The sequence below is a fragment of the Mus musculus genome, chromosome 7 (genome assembly GCF_000001635.26).
Source record: "Mus musculus strain C57BL/6J chromosome 7, GRCm38.p6 C57BL/6J".
NCBI classification, from domain to species: domain Eukaryota; kingdom Metazoa; phylum Chordata; class Mammalia; order Rodentia; family Muridae; genus Mus; species Mus musculus.
In genome coordinates this window covers 97,068,824-97,092,682 of record NC_000073.6, presented here as the reverse complement: position 1 = coordinate 97,092,682, position 23,859 = coordinate 97,068,824, and the positions used below count along the sequence as shown (strand labels likewise).

Sequence of the window (23,859 nt, the reverse complement as noted above, 5' to 3'; positions counted from 1 at the left end):
AACAAATATATTTTTTCAGAAAAGATAGGTAGAGTTTTGGTTTCCATGATTCCTCTTTGATGCTGACATAATTTTTAAAATACTTAACAATTTCATCTAGATTTCTCTGATTGCTGCTGAACTTGAATATATTTTCAGGTATTATCAACTCATATTTTTAAAGGAATTGCTTATTCAAATGTTAGATACTCTGTGATATAAATAGATAATGTAGTTAAGAAATGACTTGGGTGATTGTAGACAAGAAAACGTAAAATAACCTGAAGTTAGATGTGATAGTACATGGTTATAAAATCCCATCACTCAGATGGTCAATAGGAGGATCAGAGTTCAAAGTCATCCTCATACACTCATCAAATTAAAAGTTATCTGGAATACAATGACCCTATATCAAAAAGAGAAAAGAAAAAAACTTGAGCAGAGACTCTCCTGCAGCTCAGTAGGAGTAAGTGAATAATGTGCCTATTAATTTAGTGGTTTTCTTTTGAAGGCTTTTCAACTGTAATTCTGTAGATTTCCCTCATGTGACATTTTGATTGCGATTCATTTGAGACCTACCTCAAATGTCTCCCACTTCTGAATTTTTTTTCCCTTGAAGGAGATGCCTTCCCACCAGACCTGGCATCCCTGTGTACAGCTCATAAGATACTACAACGTGACTGTAGCTTTAGGTGTCTGCCTCTCCCTTTACACAAACTCTCCAAGGTCAAGAAATTAAAGATCAGAAAGGCAAAAATATTTACTCAATCCCACACAACAATGGAAGATTTGGATTCCAATCCAGGACTAACTTAAAAAAAAAAAAAACATGCTTTTTACAGTTATTTGAGGATTTCTCCCAAACAGAATATGAAGACATGTATCTTTAGCATCTGAAAATTCACTTGGATTTTTTTCATACTCAGCTATAAAGAATAATGAAATTATATTTACTGAGAATTGATGAAACTCGAGATCATCTTACTAAGTGAAAAAGTCAGTTCTTGTTCTAGTTGTTTTTCTTTTTAGTTAATTAATAAATTGACTGTATGCAAGGGGGACAAGGATATGTGCATGCCACAGCACTTGTGTGACAGACAACTTGGGGAAATCAGTTCTTTCCTTCTACCATGTAAGTTATGGAAATCAAACCCAAGTCATCAGGTTTGGTAGTAAGCTTTTACCCATTGAGCCATCTCACCAGCCCCTTCCAGTTCTTTCTTATTGAAGGAAATGTAATTAACCCTAATGTAATGTTCATTCATAACTTTAAAGAATAAAAGACTGTGCTGTGGAAACTATCATCTCCAACTCTCGCAGTTGGAAGGATGTTAATTTCTTTCCATGAAATTCCCCATGTGAATTATAGTTATAGCATGCTACATATAGAAAACTGTGGTTCATCAGTTTGGTGAAATTCTTAGTCAAGTGTCACCTATATGACATATACATTGCATATGATGGTAATTAACTGAAAACACATAAATGTCTAAGTGGGGAGTCTGTACATAATATATGATATCTTCACTAAGATAAAAATTTTAAGAGTTATATATGCTTCTAGGATTTGTCTTATAATATTTAAGCAATAAATTGTTAAAAGGAGACCATACCCAATCTCATTTGATCTCAGAAGCTAAGCAGGGTTGAGCTGAGATGGGAAGTCCCCTGGGACTAGCATGTGCTATAAGCTTTAAGAAAGAAAGAAAGAAAGAAAGAAAGAAAGAAAGAAAGAAAGAAAGAAAGAAAGAAAGAAAGAAAGAAAGAAAGGAAGGAAGGAAGGAAGAAAGGAAGAAAGGAAGAAAGGAAGAAAGGAAGAAAGGAAGAAAGGAAGAAAGGAAGAAAGGAAGAAAGGAAGAAGAGAAGAGAAGAGAAGAGAAGAGAAGAGGAAAAAAAGAGAAAGAAAAGAAACAGTAAAGGAACAGATGAAACAAAAGTGATTCCTTGATAATATGTGATACCATATAAATCTTTAATCATTTCAGAATTTTCTTTTTCTATATAATCAAAATTTCTAATAATTCAATTGGACAAATATTATGCAGAAGTAAATGCACCTATTTATAATTACAGTTTATGAGGGAGAAATAGAACAAAATACTACCTTCTTGACAGTTGACTAACACGTAAAAACCAACTGTGCAATCAACATGATAACAATTATGTTGATTTCCATAGTGGGTTTCTATATAGCACTTTTCACAAACAAAATCAAGATCCTTTAAGGAACTTGTTAATTCTATATCTTGATTAAGATATGTACAAAACCTAGAAGACCTTGTCATATCATATAGCAAAGAAACCATTATACTAAAAGTATCATGAGAGAAACCAACTTGAATAGGGTGCCACAGGCTAAGGACAGTACAATCTGAGCTTCAAGAAGAAAAACAAATACCATAGGTTCAAATGTGTTGATTATATTTAATCCTGTGAGCTCACAGTTATTTTAAAAAATCCACTAAGAGCCAGATTATAGTACACGCCTGTAGTTCCATTTGCTCAGGAGGGTAGGGTAGGAGGCAGCTTTTATACTAAGTTCAAAACCAGTCTTGGTAATACATATAGATACTAATTTTTAAAATATCATAACTGATCTGTTTGAAGAGTAATCTAGAATCAATTCACTGTTTTTATGTGTTACGTACATGTATGGGGATCGAGGACAATATCAGATGTCATTTCTCAGGAGATGTCATTTCTCTGTGATGTATTACCTGGAACTTGGGGCACACATATTAGGCTAAGCTGCTTGGCCAGTGAGTGCCATAGATCTTCCTGTTTCCACATTTCCTGCACCAGGAATACAAGCATGTGCCACCACACCTAGCTTTGTGTGGGTTCTGGGATGGAACTCAGATCTTTAAGCTTTAATGGAAAAATGCTCCATTAACTAAGATATCTCCAAAGCTCCTTACCATCACTATCCCAACAACCTGTAAATCAGTAAAAGCCGAAAGCATAAAATTGAGAGTACAGTAGTTATAATAAATTAATGACAATGATGGGTAGCTCCTAGCCTTGAACTGTTGTCCAACAAATGGAACTATACCTATACCCTATGCTAAACAAGACATTACATTGCCTGTAAAAGTGCGAGAAGAAAATGACTGCCCAGTGTAAGGTAAAAATGTGTTTTAGAAGTAAGTCCAGCAAAATGCCCACTTTGGGGAAACTTGAAGAGGCTCTCTAAGCTGAGTTTGAAGCATTACTACATCTAGCAGTACCACTACTAGTAGTTTGAATGAGAAATGCTCCCCATAGCTCAGGTATTTGAACACTTGAGTTCCAGTTGGTGGTGCTGTTTGTGGAGGATATGGAGCCTTTAGGAAGTGCATATGAACTTGTATCTTGAGAGACACTGGGCTTCCAGTTCACTCCCTATTTCCTGGTGAGTAGATGAAATGTGATTAGTTAGCTTCCTGCTCCAACACCCAGCCATTATGGACTCAAACACTCTAGAACTATAAGCCAAAATAAACTTTCTTTCCTAAGTTGCTTTTAATTATGATATTTTATGAAAGCAACTAAAACTAATACACCACTGCCTAAAAGATTTTTAATTTTAGACCAATGTCAAATGTGGGTTCTTACATGCATTCCCATGTTCCCATCACACATATATTTCTCAAAGTCATAGTTTCAGGCATATCCCTGCAATTTAATTTCCATTCCCTGAAAATGAAAGACCTTTGAGATGTTTCTTCCAAGAATATCCAACTCCTTAGTACACAATTCTAGCTTCAGAATTATACTTAGTAGTACAATATAATTGTAGTCTGGCCCCAGAATGAAATGGATGCGAAAACACCCATGGCTCAAGTTCAGATTACCTATAAAAGGTTGAATAAGTATAAATTTGCATCATCCTGTTCTGCCACCTCCTCCAACACTAAATACTTCCATACATCTCTGTACTTGACATAGTGCTCAGATTTCTTTTCCACATTATCCCAGTAAATTTGAAAACTCGGTGGAGTAAGAAGCATCATTCAAGTTTACAAGTAGTAAAGTAGGAAGCAGAGAAGGAAGTAATCCAACCAAGGATCCAATGACCCTTGAAACACTGAGGCAGGTCTTCTGAAAATGAACCCTCTCAGCATGCACTGATAGTCACATTGAAAAACTGGTAATCTATGAGGCCACTGTAAGAGGGATGCTTTTCACCAGTAAATGTCATCCTACCATCTAGGACTTTATAAAACATCCCTCCTCAGCTCTACTTTTACCTGTCAAAGCTCTTTCTGCTTTCTTCTATGGACTTGACCCCTCCTTTCTAGATGGATTTACCATTTCTATTGTCATATTCATGGCCTGTGTTATCCTACACACCATATTTCTTTTTAGCCAATAAACTTCTGAGTCCAACTCAGGTCCTCTTCTGTCTCAAAACTCTTGTCATCTTCTATACCTAGAGCTCTTTGCCTTTATACAGTTTGTTTCCTGAATCATATAACTCCATATAAGTGCAGTATCCTGCTTTTCATGTGCATTTCTTGTCTCCCTAGTCTGCAAATTCACTGGAGGCTGAGATAAGTACTGATTTATTTCTTCAGGAAGGGAAAGGATGTAATATATTCCCTATTTACAGTTGTCAAAATTAATTTGGATGCTGGTAGAGGCCTGCCTTACACTTCTGCATATTTTGCTGTAGCACCAAGTTATCATATTCTATTTTTTCTTGCGATATAGAGACAGACCAACCAGAGATAGAAAGCAATGCCAACGAAGTTTCATTCATTAAAGGAACAGATGTGATTTCTAGATCTGTGTAAACTTGGTTCTCAGAGGTTGATGAGTTAAGCTATGGAGATTCTATTCTGTCTTTTCTCTTGAATTACAAATAAGGTGATGTAATACTAGCAATATCCCTAACCCCTACCAAATGAAAATTTAAAAAATAGTTTTGTTATTATTTTATGTGTATAGGTGCTTTGTCTGCATATATGTTTGTGTACTTTGTATATGCCTGGTGTGCACAGAGCCCAGAAATTGAATTACAGATGGTTGTGAGTCACCAAGTGGGTGCTGGAAATTGAACACATAAGCTATCTCTTCAGCATAAAAGAAATTCTGGTTTTTTTAATTATGCTAAAGTACACAGAATATAAAATCTACCATCTTGACCACTTTAGGTGGGTAGGTAATAAATGAAATATCCTGAGCTAGCATTAAGGACATTCACAGTGTTGTGTCACCATTACTATCATCCATATTCAGAACTCTTTCAGTTTATATCACTGAGCTTTGAATTCACTCTACAATAGTTTCTTACAGTCTCTATTCTCAGACCTTCCTAATCACCAATCTTTCTATCAATAGTCTAGATAAGTTATGAAAATAGTTTTGGGGAGCAGGGCAGGGAGGGGTATAGGGAACTTTTGGGATAGCATTTGAAATGTAAATGAAGAAAATATCTAATAAAAAAGAAAATAGTCATATAATTGTTATCTGTGAGTAGATTATTCATCATAATACCCCTGAAGTTCATATATTTTATAGCATATCCATGTGTCAATATTTTTAAGGTTATTATTCTTTTGTATGCAAAAGCCACATTTTTCTTATATATTCATTTACTGCTGAACATGTGGATTACCTCTACATGAGGAAATATGATATAATGTTGATGACAACAAGCTCAGGAGATTCAAGGGCAACATCGACTACACAGTACATTCAAGACTATCATGGGCTGCATGAGCTCTTAATCTCTTAAATAAAGTATAATAAAGCTCAGGGGACCAGAGTGATGGCTCATCAGTTAAGAGGACCTATGTTTAGTTCTAGTTTTCATGGTGATTTACAATAATCTAGAACTCAAGTTCTAGGGGCTCCAATGCCCACTTACGGTATCCGCAAGCACTAGAACACACATGTACGCAAAACACTTACACATGTGCAGCTCAGGAGAATGCCCTAAGTTAAAGTAATTGTTTTCCCTTTGGAGACAGTGTCTTGCTATATAGTCCTAGGCTGGCCTCAAACCCTCCATATAACTCTGGCTATCCTCAAACTCCTAATGCTCCCACTGTACCATTCAAAGTGCTAAGATTATACACATGACCCACCATGCCTTGTCTAATTGGCATTTGTAGACTATTTTACTTCTTGATAGTAGAATAAACATCATTTCAAGTACCCAAAGAAATAAAGGAAGAAAATAATATCTTGGGCTATAAAATAAATCTCAACAAACTTAAAATAATTTTATTATACAGAATGTGTTTTATTCCCAAATGGAGCCAACCAAAAAATTGGGAACAGAGAAATAACAAGAAAATCTTTAAACATTTAGAAACAAAGCAACATACATCTAAACAATCAAAGAAAGTCTCAAGTAAAGTTAAAAAAATACATTGAACTAAATGAAAATACAACTGATTAAAATTTTAGAATAACAGTCTTCAAAGGGGATTTATAGCACTAAATGATATATTAGAGGGAAAGTCTCAAATCAGTAATTTAAGCTCCCACATTAAAACATAAACTTAGAAAAATAATGTAAACCAAATGCTACTAGAAAAAAGTTATAATAAAGAACTGAAAACAAATGAGACTGTCAACAGAAAAGCAATAGATAAAAATCAGTAAAATAAATATATGGTCCTTTATAAATATCAGTAAGGTAGGCATGGTGGCACCCTTTAGTCCTGGCCCTTGATGGGTTGATCATGTTGCAGTGCCAGGCCACACATCCAAGATTATATGAATAACATAAATTAGGTTTGATGGGCTTGGGGGAGAATAGGACAGAACGTTGGGCGGGTACGGAAAGGGCTGGATATGGTAAGAGATGGGCAAAGAGCGAATATGATCAAAATACATTGTACAAAATTCTCAAAGAACTAATTTAAAAATTACCAAAAATGGAAAGAATTGTCTTAGTAGGCAGGAGAGAATAGGAACCAAAGTACAGGTAGTAGAATTAGCTCTGACAGTGGGTCACCTTATCTACTCTAAGAAGAGGAAAAAAGGAAGAGAATCATAAACACTGAGTAAATTTGGAATACTGACTAGGATTTGTGCAGATGGCCATACCCTGATCGATTTTCTTTATGATAGAAGGTAAAGTCATCAGCAAACCGTGAAGGGATGAGTTGGTTAACTAATCCAAAGCCTGTAGTACGCATATTTAACGATGGTAATAAAAGTTAACTGCCTCCTTCAGCTCTTCATTAGAACCAATACAACTTTCTTCAAATAAACCACCAGGGGGCAGTGCTGTAACCAATCTTCTTTCCCCTCAAATCCTTAACACTATGAAATTATAATAAATTATAATGCAGTGTATGTTGTAAATTTTTAATCCACAGAAGTCCTGCTTAACATTTAAATAGATGTATTTGTGTGATCTCATGCATGTATGGACTCAGATACATACTTGGGAATGAGGCTGTTTCTTTTGTCAGCCTCTCAGTGCAACCACATGCTGCACCAAGGGTAATACTCAATATATTCCTTTTCCTTCCTACCCAATGTCTTTAGTACACACAACAAATATTTTCTAGATCAGCTGTTATTTCATATGTATAATCAGTTATAAAATCCAATGAGAAAAAAAAATCCCTAAGAACAAAACCCAGTTGCTGGACGTGGTGGCATGGGCCTTCAAAAACAGCTCTTGAGAGGCAGAATCAGGAGATTATGTCAAATTGAAGGCTAGCTTGGGCTACACAGTGAGGTCCAGGCCATCTGGACTGCTGAGTGAAACCCTATCACAAAACAAACTAATTTCCTGACAACATAGCTTTTCCCAAGTTGTGTTTTTCCCCTACTTACCTACCTACCTTTTCCAACAATTTAGGGAGTTATGTTTTCAAAATAGCCTTTAACTATCATGCATTTAATATGCTACTTTCCCCGTTATCTCTGATACTTGATGCATCCTTAAAATAAAGAAATGCTCATCTACAATTCCACATGACTATTATGTATATCAGTCACAACAGCTGTTTAGGGGTTGTGCATGTACCAATCAGGCTGGGAAATACCTCTAAGTTTGAGTCTAATTAATTTGGGCTTCTAAGAAACCAAGGGCAGGGATCTAACCTAAAACAGTTGGCAGAGATTTTTAAAGGAAAAAGTAAATATAAGGTTTGAGATTCAGTGATAGACCTTTTGCCAAGAACCCAAAAGACCTACATTCAATCCTGTGTGTGTGTGTGTGTAAAAGCCAACTGTTTACTCCAGAAATGTAGTGGATGTAGAAGGAGGCTGTACTGGAAGCATAAGTTATTTTGATTGGCTGTTTCAAGTAGGAGGGCTAAACTTCTTTCTACAGTGGGAGAGGCTTCCAGGCACACCAAGCTGTTGCTTGATGTGTCAGATGCCCTAGGGGCTGGAGCCAAAGGGAATGTGTGTGAGAAGGAGGCTGAGGTCACCAGAGGACCCAAGACTGCTAAGGAGTTTAAAAGGGTAAAATCTGTGTTTAACACAAGCCTCCAAACTTGGCTTATTCTGAGCTAACTCTGTTCTAAAAAATACTCAAGAGCTAGGTCATAAAGAGAATCTTCGTAAGTCTGTATCTTCATCCAGTCCTGAGTCAAAGTAGCAACGAGTATCGACTTTTTTTTTACAAGCTATTTCAAAAAACAAAGTTCCAAAGATCTCTAAAGTAGTATTTCTGTTTGTTTTCTCAAATTCAAGGATGACCTGAACTTCTAATCCTCCTTCCCCCTCCCCCTTGGAATGCTGGGATTACAGCCTTGTGCCACCCAGCACTTGTTTATGATGTACTCGGATAAAACCCAGGACATCTTGTATGCTAAGCAAACGTTCTATCAACTATGCTACATTCCTTTCTAATCTGAAATCTTTATTTTATTTTTTTAAACTGGACACTATTTCAGCGGCAGGTCATGTAGTCTGGATTGGCCTTGAGCTCACTAAGCAGTCCAGGATGATCTTGAACGCCTGCCACTCCAGCCTCCATCTTCCAGATACTGGATGCATGCTCATGCCTGTAGGCGTGAACAACCACCCCACCCAATCCCGACAAAGTCACCCCACACAATTTTCTTAACTATTATTGTGTATATGAGAGACTGTGTGAGTGTACGCGACACCACAGCGTGAGTGTGTAGGTCAGAACTCTTCTTCCATCTTTATATGGGTTCCAGAGGATCAAACATAAGTCAACAGGCTTAAGGGACACTGCTTTTACCCATTAAGCCATCTTGAAGTTGTGTGCATCCATGATGGGCACGCGCGTGCGTGCGTGCGTGTGTGTGTGTGTGTGTGTGTGTGTGTGTGTTGTTTGGTATGCAAATGAGAGACAGGGTCTCAAGTAGCAAGCTAGGCTGGTTTTGAACCTCTGATCCTCCTGTCTCTTGTTTCCCAAGTGTAAGTGCTGGCAGTTCAAGCCTAGGCTACAGCAACAGGCAACAGAACAAAACAAAAGAAAAAGCTCCTAGTAATTAAAATATTTTACTCATATCAACTCCCCCCCCCAAATGAGCTTTCAAGCTTAAACACCCCTACTATATTACTGTATGCCAAATCTCTGTCCATTTTCAAAAGGCATGCACTAAATCCTTAGATTCCCTGCCCTTCCCCCTGCCCCCTCTTCCCAGCAAGCAAGTGACCTAAGTCAGAGCCTGGTTTCATTGACACACTTGCACTCCCCAACAACACTTCCTTTGAAAAACAGAATGTCACTTCCTCAGTCCAGAGGCCAGAAGTCCCTTGATTCTGATCTGGGGAGTAGAGACAGGAAACTCTGGTAAGCTTCTGTCCCCCATGGCCAGCCACTAGTGCAGCTGACAGAGGGCAGGGTCTGTTGGGAGCTCCCTTGATGCACTGCAGCTGGAAGCGACCGCTCACTTCCAGGCTGTGGGAGTGATTTCTCAGAGTCCAGCACTCCCAGGCAGCAGAACAAGGACGATTCTTGGCAAGTGGAGAGCGAGAAGATGGGAGGACCTGCACTCCTTTAACGGACTTTCCGTTTCTAAACTCCTCAGACTACCCCAATCTCGGATCCTGGCACCATTTTGTTCTCTGAGCTCGGTAGACAAGAAGTGGGTGCCCCGACCCCAACTGCCAGTTTCTCACGTAGAGGGGACGGCCCGTCCCACCAATTTCACTACACACAGCCAGCTCGCACCACCTAGCAATTCAGAGCCACATCTTCAGACCCCAGACACCAGACGACACAAAACTCTGGCCAGTTATTGAGGACCAAACTGCAGTGTCACCCCGTGGGGCGGAGGACCGCGGTGTGTGTGTGTGGGGGGGGGGGGTATGTGAGAAACATTCGGAATAATGGGAAAGAAGGGGGACAAACAAATGAGTCACTTAATACAAGCGCTGCACATGCCGCTGACGCTGCCCGTGATGTAGTGGCCGCAGACTGGAAGGAAGCAAGGCGGCCACCGGGGAGGGGCGGACAGAGAAAGGGACCGGGAGAGGGGCGCCGGCGCCTCGCCCTTTGTGGGCCCGGGGCCGCGCGGCCCCTCAGCCTACCCTCCCGATCGGGGCGACTCGGCTCCTTCGGCCCCGGGCGTTTTACTCTCCCGGTCGCCCGGAACAATCGCTCCAAACTTCGGCTCGGCGAGCGAGGAGTTCTCGGGGAGGCAGGCGGCAGCCGCAGCCCCGACCTGCGCCCCGCCCCTCGGCGGCGCACCTGTGACAGGTGTGAGGCGCCCCACTCGCGCCCGCCGCTCTCGCCCTCGGAGGCCGCGGGGCCCCGGCTCGCCGCGCCCGGCCTCTCTCAGCGCCCCCATCTCCGAGGCCGCGGGACAGCCCCCGGCCGCCCTCCCGCCGGGCCGCGCCCGCTCGCCCGCTCGCCTCACTCACATAGCGCCTCAACTTCTTCTCGGGAGGCGATTTCCTCAGCCAGCCGGTACACACCACGTCGTCGCCGCCGCCGCCGCTCATGTCGCCGGCTAAACTGGAGCCCGCCGCCGGCTCGCGCGGACAAGGGCGCGGGCGCGGGCTGCTGGGTCAGCCGGCTGCCGGTGCGCGGCTCGCGGGGGAGGGGAGGGGCCCGGCAGCCCCGGGGCGAGGACGAGGCAGTGAGGCGCGCGGGCCCGGCTGCCTGCGCGCGCTCGAGTTCCACCCCCCCCCCCCGCCCTCCGGCCGCGCGCGCGCGCGCGCACACACACACACACACAGCCCCACCAGGGCGCCTCAGCAGGCGGGCGCTCGCCACGCCCACAGCCCCGCGAGGTCCCCGAGGGCAGCCGGCGCAGAGGCCAGTTAGCCTGGACCCCACAGGCCCGGAGGCCGTGAGACGAGCTGTCGCCAGCAGCTGCGTCCTCAGGGTCTTGGTGGCTGTTGTTGGTTTTTTCCCCCCTCTAAGCCTGGAGCTGCAGGCGGGGTCGTGAAGACCTCTGGGTGGTGCCGGTGCTAGGGTGAGGGAAGGCCAGAGGCTATCCACCCTAGGTCGAACGTTGAGCCTATGCTCAACCCCTCTTCCCCAGCGTCGTGGAAGAGTAGGACAGAGATCCAAGGACTGCTCCGGTTTCCTGTCCATTCCCACAGTTTCAGGTTTCAGTAAGTCCGATTCTGGCTGAAATGAGTCCTGCTTCACTGTAAGTTAACTCTCACATCTCTAGGCCAGAGAAGCAGCAAACAGACATACTGTGTGCTGGGAGCTTACTGCATTCACCTTCCACAGCGATTATCTTCACTGCCTTACAAATTGGATAGGTCATAATTATACCCATTTTACAGATAGCCTGAAGCCACACAGCTGACACAATGCAGGCCTTTCTAATCCAGGTGTTTTGGGAGGAGGGGAGGGGAATCTTCTCTCCTGTTTTTTTTTTTTTTTCCCAGAGTGACATTACTGCAGTAATGTCTGTAGATCAAAGGGTGCTTGGGGGGGGGGTGTGGGGGGACTGGACGGGACTAGATCTTATTGCTGAGAAACAAAGTCCAGCTGGCGCTCTCCCATAGTGCCTCTGGGAAAACTGAATCCAGTAAAAGGAAACTGTAAGTTTTGCAGAACACAATGAATTGGAAAACAAGGAGGTATAAAAGAACAAGAAATTGTGATAAAAATGTCCAGAGTTTCCACTCATTGACTTTATAAGAGATCTCTCCTATATAAATGTGAATATAGAGATCTTTTTCTCACTGGCTTGTGCTGAGAGGGTTGAGATAAAGGACCAGGAAGCAAACACCCAACACCAGTGCTCCAGGGGGAAAGTGGAGGAAAAAGAAAAGCAAAACCAAAACCTTTGGTAAGAGTTCTTTTTTTAACTCACAAAGTACCTTTCCAAACAGCATTTAAAAGGTAGGTTCCCTTCTAGTTTCTCATGAAGTTGCTTAGTAACCCACTTTATCAACAGGGAGTTGTGTGGTTGATGCATGAACCGGAGAGGCAGCATCTTGCAATGCCTCAGCATAACCTTTGTTTTCTGGATTATTTTAGTCTTCTCTCTGGGTGCACCAAAGCTAGTTATTTTAGATAGTTGGACATCTTTTAGTCTAACAGATTTTGTTTGGATTGGGGAATCTTTAACCATTTCAATTATAAAAGCTGATTCCTACCTGTGCTTAGCAATTCTAGTCACTCTGAGAGATGAAGGGACCTTTGACCCATTCCACTGACCTTCAAGTATCCAGAGTAGCTCCACAGAACATGAAGCTAGAATGCTTAGGCTGTATCTGGGACCATAATCACCCTTGACTTTTTAATTTAGGGATTCTTAAGCCACCACTAGAATTATGGCCATTTTAAAACCTCTGGCTCCCAGGACCTTAAACACTTTGTGAGACATAAATATCAAAATACTTAGTCTGCCAAGTCAACCAGGAGGCAGTGACTCCCAGTCACAACAAAGCAACCCTGATTCCATTCACATTTGAGTCCTGGTGCCAAATCTCCAGGATTGCAGCCTGAGAAATCTGCAAAGACTGGCTGCACCTAGGGTTGTGATGGAAGTCAAGCAGACATATGCCCTACCCTCTCCTAGGAGAGCGGGAATACTAATCCGAGAATTGTGAGATTTAAGACACAGGCGGGGAGACTCATCAACTATTAGTCTGGGTTGGTTTTGTTTAGCAAAGACGGGTTGTTATTTTTAAGTTCATGAAATTGGCAGTCTGGTGTTATGTGATCAAAAACAGAAAGGGTCTTGAAATATAACAGTTACAGAGCTCCGGTTTGGGGAATCTTCAGAATGTCCCAATCCTTCTCCAAAACTCAGCAGGGGCTACACATAGTGCCCCTGCTCTTCTGCCCTGACTTTCATTGTCTGTCCTTATTAGTGGGTGCCCAGAGGTGCTAGCTGCACACAGGGAGCATGACTGTTGTTGGGCTCCCTGGCTCTGTCTTCAGACTCTCAGAAGTGCGTGAGGCCTGGAGACAGCCCTTGGACAGAATGTTCCTGTCTGGACTTTCACTATGTCCTCTCCATTCGCTGTTGTGTCCCCAGCCCCCCATCTCCCTAGAAAAAACTGGAAAACAAATTATGTGAATGATTTATTAACGTGAAGATGGGCGCCATCTATTGGAAATAGTTAAAATGACACCGACCCCTAAGCCCTGCAAGGACATGCTTCGCTAGATTGTAATTTAGGCAATTTTGATTAAAGACCACTGGTATTTCCTAAGAGGAATTAATAGCCAGCCCCAAGAGTTCTTTGGGACATTAATCCCATATTCCCATTAAGTTCCCAGGAAATGAACATTTTAGGGGAGGTTGTCATGCAGAGATTTAAAACAAGCACACATTGTGTGTGTGTGTTGTGGGGGGTAGGGGTGGGCAGACACCACCTATGCCTTGTTGCCATCTCCTCCACAAAGCCTGGGCTCTAATGGGTGAGTGTGGCTTTGAATGTTATGGGAGGCAGCCTGCATTCGTGCCTGTCTCAAAGCTGAGGATTTGTGGCCAGCAGCAGGTGCATGGCTGGTGGAAGGATCCCAGGAATGGGTTGAGAGAGCTGGAAAGAGCTGTCCTCAACTGCACACCAGGCTGGAGTGATTAAAAACCATTCTCACGAGGCTTGACGTCAGTCGTTGGCCTGCTAGTGGGGTTGGATGTTTCTGCCTTTTCTTCCCTTCAATTGAGAAGACAGGTTCATTTCAGAGCAGAGTGCTGCCTGTGCAGTCAGTGTGAGCAGATGAGCCATCTCAGCTGGTGACTTTCGGGACACACACCTCTCAGGGATGTTTGTTGGGTGCCTCCTGGTTGTTTAGAACCAACTTTATTACCCTCATCAACTTACCATCTGATTACCCAAGGCTGAGGATGGTGGGCTTGGGGTGTGATTAAGACTTAATTTGGTTTCTTCTCTATGAATTGTTAAATAAACTTCTTTGAAAAGCTTAAGCTAGTCCAGTTTTCCACTCTTACCTTTGTCAATAGCCATCACCAGCCAGGCACCATGATGCATGACTTTAATCCCAGCACTCTGGGAACCAGAAGCAGGTGTGTCTCTGTGAGTTCAAAGCCAGCCTAGTCTGCACAATGAATTCTAAGACAGCCAGAGCTACATAGTGAGCTCCTGTCTCAAAAACTGGAAAACAAAACAAACAAAGGACCATTGTTACTTCTTCTGTGGTATTAGCCTCCTAGGACATGGCTTCAACAGCGCTGAGGATGACAGTGTTACTGGAGTCATTAGATGAAAACCTAGTCCCTGGCAACCTTAGCAAGCTACAGTCATCTGTCCTCATATGACAATAAAGAGACCATTAATGGTGAAAAGCTGAGAAAGGAAATGTATCCAGAGTGGCCATACTGAGAAACAAAAAGCTACAGTGACCTAACTCCTAACCCCAAGTCCTAACCCCAAGGAGAACACTGACTTGAGGCTTAGGTTTAAATAGAGGGTAAAAGGCATAAGTAACTAAGTTACTTCTACTAATTATAGTTATAATTCTAACTAACCAGGTGTGGTCCTATCAATCACCGGCCAATCATTGTCTTAGCTCCAGTTTATCTTGGAAGTTGTCCCCCTGTATAGACTCTCTTGCTAGGAAGCAAGTCCCTTCTTTGGCTAACACATTCTTCCTGCATGTCTTCATTCCATTGTTTTAATGATCTGATAGCTCAAAGGAGGGAGGCATATTAGTGTTTCTTTAGATTATCTTTTGCTATGGTGGCCAAAGCAACATCACTGTTACACAGATCCTGCTGCAAACCCACTTGCCACAGTCTCCTAAAACTACTGGGCTCTACAAACAAGGACCAGCTCCTTACCTGCTCCACAGAGAGGCAGCTCAAATTAGACCTTGAAGACACGTCAAGACCCACTTCCCCAGCACTTACCACACTTTCTTTACTGCAAACAACCAGTTATGAGTTCCTTGAGGGCAGGAGTATATCTTAATTTTTGAGGCCAGATTCACAATACATGGTCATTCCTTTAAAGGGGATGACAAGGATGACTGTGGACTACTGGGAACACCCAGAATCCTAGAGAAGTCCTACTGTAGCCACTGCCTAGATGGACAGGCTGAGCAGATGCAGGGGCCCCTGACCCATGAAGATGACTGTATAGCTTAAGAGTGTAGTTTAGGGCTACAGAGCTGACCTAATTAACAGCTGTAACTCTTGAGGAGTTTCAAAATCCACAGTTCCTCTGACCTTTTGGCTTATACCCTCAGGCTCCAGAGAGCCAACTCTGTTAACCTTTGGTTTCCAAATCCAGTTTTCTTCCTCTTAGGGAGTAAGCATTGAATCTTTCTGGTTATTCTAATGCCTGGCTTTACTAACAGTACTTCAGTTCTAGCACTAAACTTCTCTACTCTCACAGAACTAGGAAAGGAGGAGAAATCACATCCCCTGATTCAAAGTGGCTTCACTGAGCATGAGCAGAGATTGCTCTTTTGGGCGTGATGGCTCATGATGCTTGTAATCCAGCACTCAAGAAATAAACAGCAAGATTGCCATGGGTTGGAGGCCTAAGCTATGAACTGCTAGGCTTGCCTGGCCAATGGCAAGCCCCCCCACCCCCAAGGAAACACCACTTCCCCTGCACAAGTTGCATTCCATACTATGTAAGTCTGCAGCTTGTCGCTCTGTACGTTTCGTTTTGTATGGAATTAAAAAGTCCTCAGTTGATCCCCCGACCTCATTTAGTACTTCTTTCCAGGTTCCCAAGATGACTGGCCCAAAGCTTGTGAGAGGATGTTGAATGCTTTCAAAACTGGCTCTCTGGGAGGGAGGAGGTTGCTTTAGAGTATTCGCCAGTAAATACTCATCCGTCCTCCACCCGCAGACCATCTCAGGTTATCAATTAATTTAATGTCCTTGAATACAGAGTCCTTGGAGATGCTCACAAACACACCATTGTTATTTACAGCATAAAGATAAAGACATAAAACACAGACACATTATGTAAACACATGATTTCTAATCAGCTTTTTATTTAATTTTTTAGATAGGGCCTCACAAAGTAGCTGCATTAGCTGTTTGCATCATGGTGACACAACTTTAGAGAAGAAGGATTTAGTTTGGTTACTGGTTTCAGGCTGTCATGGTGGAGAATGCAGAGATTAGAGCGTTGGCAGCAGTGAGAGCCTGTGACAGAAACTTTTCCCAGACTCAGAACCAGGAAGAGAGCTTGGAGCAGGAACAGGGTGGGGATTCAGGGCAGGTTCAGTCTTAAAAATCCTGGCCCTAGTACCTACTTTGGTCACTTAGGCCCCACCTCTTAAAGGTTCCACAGCCTTCCAAAACAATACCTGGGGAATAAGCACTCAGAACTGGAACCTGTAGGGACATTTTAAACCCAAACCATAACAGTAGCCCAGGTGGGTCTGGTCTGTTCAACTTTAAAAAAAATATGTCCTTATTTTCTATGTCTGACCATTTGCTTGACTGAGTGTATGTGCACCACTTAGGCACAGGAGCCCAAAGAGGCCAGAAGATTGTATCAGAACCCTGGAACTGAATTACAGGCATTTGTGAGCCACCACGTGGGTCCTGGGAATCAGCCACCAAATGCTCTGCAAGAATACTAAGCTCTCTCCAGCCCCCTGTTCAACTACTGAAGTACTGATGGATTGTTGTCCAGAGCAGCCACACCTACCTGCAAAGTCTGAGCAGGGCTCCAACCTCTCTACATCTTTTCTGATTCCATTTTTGTTACAATTTAAGCATTATTTAACAACCGACATACAAGGTAAATCCAACTGTTTTCACCACCTGTCCTGAGCCAGCAGCTCTAGCACACAGAGGCACACAGCCTAATGACCTCTGACCCCCTCTTCTCTAGTCAGTTAGGTTGACTTTCCTTCTTAAACTTTTTCCACTTATGGAAAATTGTACAAAAGGTCCTGGGTCCCTTCTCTTTGGTAATGGAGGTGATTCTCGACTGCTGCTGGGTAGTTACAAAGTTTTCAGCTCCTACCAAGCAGTGGAAAGAGAACAGGTTGTTTCCCTGGTACCTTAGTACTGTGGAACAAAAATAACCCCCAAACATCTTCCTGACACCCAGATGTATCTTCTGGATGAGGCCTCAGGCAGTTGCTGCATGCAACAGGGCAAACAGCTGTGGTCTGTTTCAACATAATTTGATGTAATCAGGGCTAATTCTGATGATGTAATAACTCTGAAGACTGTTCTTTTTTTTTTTTTTTAAAACTGGATTACTGTTGGCTCAACAATCATGTGTCATTACATTTAGAGGCTGAAACAAAAGCCAGAATTAACACAGCTTCCGGCTCAGCCCCTTTCTAAATGACAGCTCCACTGGGATTAGGAGTTATTAACCATATTAAACACAATAAGTAAAAAAGGAAAGCAGCTGAAGTCAAATGACATGCAAGCATATCCAGGGTCCAGTGTCTCTCAAACGAGTGGGAGATTCATCTACTGTTTGCTTGTCCTAGAGTAGTTAGAAGTATGTTGGCAGCAACTTTAATTTAATATTTTCATAACGTTCTAGGGGGAAAAAAACCTCAAAGATTATCCTCTGAAATTCCTCTGATCCAATTAATGAACTTAACAATAAACAATTATGAGGTCCTGGGACCCAAACAAGAGCTTAGTGCGTCCTCAGCAAGCGCTCTCTGACTGAGTTGCATCCCAGTCCCGCCCCCTTCTCTCCTCCCCTTCTCTGAGACAGTCTTGGTATACAGGCTGTCCTCAAAAGTGTGGCTCATCCTTTTAGCTCAGGTTCTAAGTATTGGGCTTACAAGAATGTACTACCACTTCAGGCCTGAAAAACATGATAGGTGTAAAAGGCGACCCAGCTTTTTTCAGTGTGTATCTAGTTATCACTTGACTTCAAAACCACTTAGACAAGCATGCCTTTCTTTCAAATACAAAATATTATGCTTATATCCAAATACACGTGACTTAGGAATGGTTATTGATGTGAATGGATTTGCTGAGAAACTACCATCTCAAGCACACAAGCCCAAGACGAACAAAGCTGCTTGGGAAGCTCCAGATCCTTCTGGGCAGAGGTGGGCAGGTCTCTGCAGCAGTGCCTGAGCGGGTTTGCTTGCTTAATTAACACTCCATATTTTATTCCCCTCCTCATCCACTCTCCCACTGTTCCACATACCATACCTCCTTCCCAACTCCCCACCCCACCTGACCTCTAAACTCCCTGCGGCCTCCAGTCTCTTGAGTGTTAGGTGCATCATCTCTGAATGAACACAGACTCGGAATGTATGTGTGTTGGGGGCTTCATATCAGCTGGTGTATGCTCTCTGTTTAGTGGTCCAGTGTTTGAGAGATCTTGGGAATCCAGATAATTGAGATGCTTGCTGGTCCTCCTACAGGATCACCCTTCTCCTCAGCTTCTTTCAGCTTTCCCTAATTCAACAATAGGGGTCAGCTGCTTCTATCCATGGGTTGGGTGCAAATATCTGCATCTGACTTTTTCAGCTGCTTGTTGGGTCTTTTGAAGGGCAGTCATGATAGGTTCCTTTTTGTGAGTGCTCCATAGCCTCAGAAATAGTGTCACGCCTTGGGACCTCCCCTTGAGCTGGATCCCATTTTGAGCCTGTCGCTGGACCTTCTTTTCCTCAGGCTCCTCTCCGTTTCCATCCCTGTAATTCTTTCAGACAGGAACAATTATGGGTCATAGGTGTGACTGTAGGATGGCAACCCATCCCTCACTTGGTGTCCTGTCTTCCTGCTGGAGGTGGGCTCTATAAATTCCCTCTCCCTACTCTAGGGCATTTCATCTAAGGTCCCTCCCTCTGAGTCCTGAGAGTCTCTCACCTTCTAGGTCTCTGGTGCATTCTGGAGGATTGCCCCAACCTCCTATTTTCTGAGGCTGCCTGTTTCCATTCTTTCTGCTGGTCCTCAGGGTTTCAGGTCTTTTCCCTCACCTGAGCAGGGTTTTATGAGGTATGTTTAGATGCAATAAGAAATTATTCACCACCTCTATGGGGACTAAAAAAATAGGGACTCGTATTTCAATTTGCTTTCGGGTCATCTAGGGAATGAAAATTTGTTGAATTAGAGAATATAAGTTACCACTTTAAATTAGAGACAAGAAACTTGTCTAGAATTAAAGATAGCTTAAAGAGAATCATTACCTGAAAAATCTGAGCGATTTCAGCCTAATCCATCTGAGCCTGCTTCTAAATTTTTTCAGCTGAATATATTCATTGAATGGTATTAACTGAATACCATTTCAGTGGCACCTGCCAGTAACTGTATTCAAGAAGCAATGCCAAGAGATATGCCACAGAAGTCACCTTTCTGAACACAGAACCCAGAGACAGACTATAGACTATTAGTTGAACGTCCAATTTTTGTGTACTTTTTTTTCTTTTATTTTTTTATTTATATGAGTACACTGTAGCTGTCTTCAGACACACCAGAAGAGGGCATCAGATCCTATTACAGATGGTTGTGAGCCACCATGTGGTTGCTGGGACTTGATCTCAGGACATCTGGAAGAGCAGTCAGTGCTCTTAACCTCTGAGCCATCATCTCTCCATCCCCTTTTGTGTATGTTTTGAGATAGCATCTCATGAAACTCAGGTTAGCCTCAGACTTACTATTCTCTTGCTTTAGCTTCCTGAGTGCTGGGATTTTAGGCATATAACACCAGATTTCGTCTATTACTTTTTAAAAACATTTTCTTAAATGAGAGAGCCTCGTGCAATTTATGCTAGACTTGAACTCGTTATGTAGCTGAAGATGAGCTGGAATGTCTCATTCTTCTGTAGCCACCTCTTAAGTGCGGGGACTACAGGCATGTACTATGTTTATACATGTACTATGCTTATACAGTGTGGGGATTGAAGTGTGCTTGACAAGCACCCCTCCCACAGAGCAGCACTCCCAGGCCCCAGGACTAGTTTCAATTATTGCTTTTGAGTCTGGATGTTTTGTTATCATTAATCCACAAACAGCTCACTCTGATTTTTTTTTTTAATACTAACTCATACACGTTAGTATCTAGGAAAACGAAAGAAGTTGTTTTCAATTGACAGCCCAGGGGTGCTGGCATGGAAAAAGGAAGGGGAAGCACCTGGACCCTGATATACCGCTAGCATAAGAGAAACCAGGGAGGGAGAAAGCACAGAGAGGAGGAAACATGGGAGAGTGTTGGAGAATCGACGTGGGATGAGAGCTACAGCAGGCTGTGGGGCATGAGTTTCCATCAGCTATCATACTTCTACTTCATGTGGTAGCATAAAAACTAGCTTAAAAGTACAGGGAACAAACCAGCATGGCTGCAAATACCTCTAATCCTGGCACTTGGGAGACTGAGGCAGGCTGCCCTATATGTCTGGCTAACATGGTAAGAACAAGTGTCAAGTATCAGCAACAACAGAGAACACTGAGTCCAAACCCACTATCACATGAGTAGGACGTGTATGATTACACACCCTTTATCATATACAAGAGAATTAATTAAAACCCCTCGGAACTTTTCTCTGTGCAGAAACTCTTACATAGCTAGATATAAATTCTCACATCTTAGTTGACGTGACTGTTGACAAAAATGTCAATTATAGGCTGTTTTATCCCAGATATACTCAATATATAACCCATAACCTCTGACAAAGACTGAGTGAACTGGGGCTTGTCGGTTATCTCTATCCAGAGAGTGCATCACAGGGTGTGGCACAGTGAGTGGTCAGTAAAAGTTTATTGACCTGAACTGAATACTTTAACAGCCTGTCACACAATGCCACTGCACTGTAATAACTTATTTCTTTTATGTATTCAGGATTTACCCAGAGATTAAAACTTAACTGTTCAAAAATTTTGGCATATTTTCTCATATCCTTACTAGCTGTAAATACTTCATTTGACATATGTTAATTTAAATGTTTTTACTTTTAATTTTCTAAGAGGTTCCCTTAAGAGACCTGAGATTAGGCTGTGCTTTCAAGTTATGAAGCCCTGTCATATAACCTCACAGCTTCTCCCCACAATATAGGAGCTTTATTATCATTTGTAGGTGGACTGCAGACTTCAGAGATTACACATCCAGGAAAGAGAATATCAGGCTTAACCAGGGTCTTCAACAGCCAGTTATCATTTCTTTGTCGCCAAATACTCAGAAAATGTTCTGCAGGAAATTTAACTAACTCATTAGTTTCCCAGCGAAAAATCCTGTAATGAGAATAGGGCAGATGGGAACTACACTTAGAGATCACTGGGCAGACAGGCACTGACTGCATGGAAACCAGGTCTTACCTTTTGAGGTACTGCAAAGAAAATGTTATGTACAAATGCTAATCTTCAGTGGAAGAATGTAGTGTGCTTCAACTCTGTCTCAATCTGTGGGTTAATGAACTATGCCTGTTTTTGCAATCCAAAAGTGAAGAAGGCTGGAATTACTTCAGAGTTCTCTCAAAGTGCAGTTAAGAGACTTTAGAACACCATTGCATACACTAGCAAGATTATGCTGAAAGGACCCTGATATAGCTGTCTCTTGTCAGAGTATGCCTGGGCCTAGCAAACATAGAAGTGGATGCTCACAGTCGGCTATTGGATGGATCACATGGCCCCCAATGAAGGAGCTAGAGAAAGTACCAAAGAAGCTAAAGGGATCTGCAACCCTATAGGTGGAACAACATTATGAACTAACCAGTACCCCGGAGCTCTTGACTCTAGCTGCATATGCATCAAAAGATGGCCTAGTCGGCCATCACTGGAAAGAGAGGCCCATTGGACACGCAAACTTTATATGCCCCAGTACAGGGGAACGCCAGGGCCATAAAAGGGGAGTGGGTGGGTAGGGGAGAGGGGGTGGGTGGCTATGGGGGACTTTTGGTATAGCATTGCAAATGTAAATGAGCGAAATACCTAATAAAAAATGGAAAAAAAAAAAGAAAATACATAATGCAAAAAAAAAAAAAAGAGACTTTAGAAGTATTTACAGGAGTTAGAGCAACACCACAGGATGTAAGGTAGACAGTGATGCATAGGTGACTTCATAGTTCTCCTACCAAGAGTTTCATCACAGGACACACACGTGGGGTGAACAGAAGAGGGAAGCTTTCAGCTGGCCAAAAGCCACATTTGAAGGATACATCTCTAAGGAGTGACCTGGAGGGGGATAATGCCCCAGGAAAAGATAAGTTATCCAGCTAACTTTTGTATTGGAGAAGAGAACGCTTGTGAGTAGCTAAGTGTCACCACATTCCTAAGCTGTTAACAAGCTACACACTGGTTTAGTTACTATCAGGCAGGGGTTTCTAATAGTCAGTCACTCTAAGGATAGAAAGTTCTCTTAAGGTGGTGTATTTAGGCTAGTGGAGTAAGAGGGAGAGTGTCAGTTTAGCATGTGTGAGGTCCTGGGTTCAACTGCCAGTACTGCAACTGACCAAACAAACCAACCAACCAGGAAGCAACCCACCAATCTCCTTCCTACTGCAGTAGAATCAAGGCAGTGAGTTGCTATTTACTATTTACAAGGGCAGTTGGCAAATTACCCAGAATGGGGAAATAAAGAGGGCAGTTTATATGTGATGGCTGGGAAGTGGATATGATATCCAGTAAGAGGATTTTTGTTTTGGTTTGGTTTTAACTAGGATCCTAACAAAAATGAGAGAACCAGCATTTCTTGTTGAGCCAGCATATGGAGAAGGCTGCATCAGCTATAATAGGAAATAGTCCAGGTTCTGCTAGATATCTATAGCGCTGCTAAACTAACCTATAACTAAAAAAGTGAAACAAAATGCCAAACCTTTTACTGGTCAGGTCTGCTAAGCTTTTATTATCAGAGGAATATTTTTCAAATAGCAAATATCCTTCACTTTGGGAGACTATCGGCAGTTCTCATCCAAGTTCTTCCATTTTTCTATGTACATTCTAAGATAGTCCAAAGATGAAAACAGGGGAAATATAAACTCATTCAAGAAACTGAGAATGGCTAGAGATGGTCCTCAGCTGTTGAGTGTTTATCTAGCATTAAAGGAAGCTCGGATTTGACACCCAGGACCACATCAACCTAGTGTGGTAGTGCAAACTTGTACTCCCAGCACTTGGGAAGCAGAGATAGGAAGATTAGGCGTTCAAGGTCATCTTTAGTTACATGTTAAGTACCAGGCCAGCCTGGGCCACATAAGCACCTATCAGGAAGGAAGGAAGGAAACAAAGGTAAGGCAGAGCATGCCTGTAGTCCCAGCAAGTGGGAGGGTGAAGAGGGGGAAGGAAGAGGACCATAGGTTTGAAGCCAGCCTAGGCTACACAATGTGACCCTGTATCCATCATTCATTCCACTCTGAGGTTAACCAAGTAATAGTAAGCCTAAGTGAATTGCTTGATCTAGTGTCCTTTGCCCCATTTTCAGTTTCTTTTCACTACAATGTATTTAAGTTCAATCACGGTGTGTTTTTTTTCTTCCAATTTTAATTCCCTTCTTCCTCTGTAGAACAAAGAAATTAGAGGCAAAGGTGTACTTTACAACATGCTTGAGTATAAAATGCAACATTCTTTGGTTAGAAAGTTCTGGCCTTAGTTTCTTTGGAGGCAGATGGCTGTGGACTTTATT

The 23,859-nt window shown here is 42.5% G+C and overlaps 1 protein-coding gene across 2 annotated transcripts in view; it reads right to left on the bottom strand.

The window, feature by feature from the left end:
• The window catches only part of Gab2 (growth factor receptor bound protein 2-associated protein 2), a 227,201-nt gene extending 216,269 nt beyond the window's left edge, over positions 1-10,932 (bottom strand). For both annotated transcript variants that reach the window (NM_010248.2, NM_001162477.1), the window contains exon 1: positions 10,777-10,932. In NM_010248.2, the coding sequence (NP_034378.2) occupies positions 10,777-10,857 (81 nt within the window). In that variant the 5' untranslated portion in view covers positions 10,858-10,932. The remainder of the gene's footprint in view (positions 1-10,776) is intronic.
• Between the last annotated feature and the right edge of the window lie 12,927 nt (positions 10,933-23,859).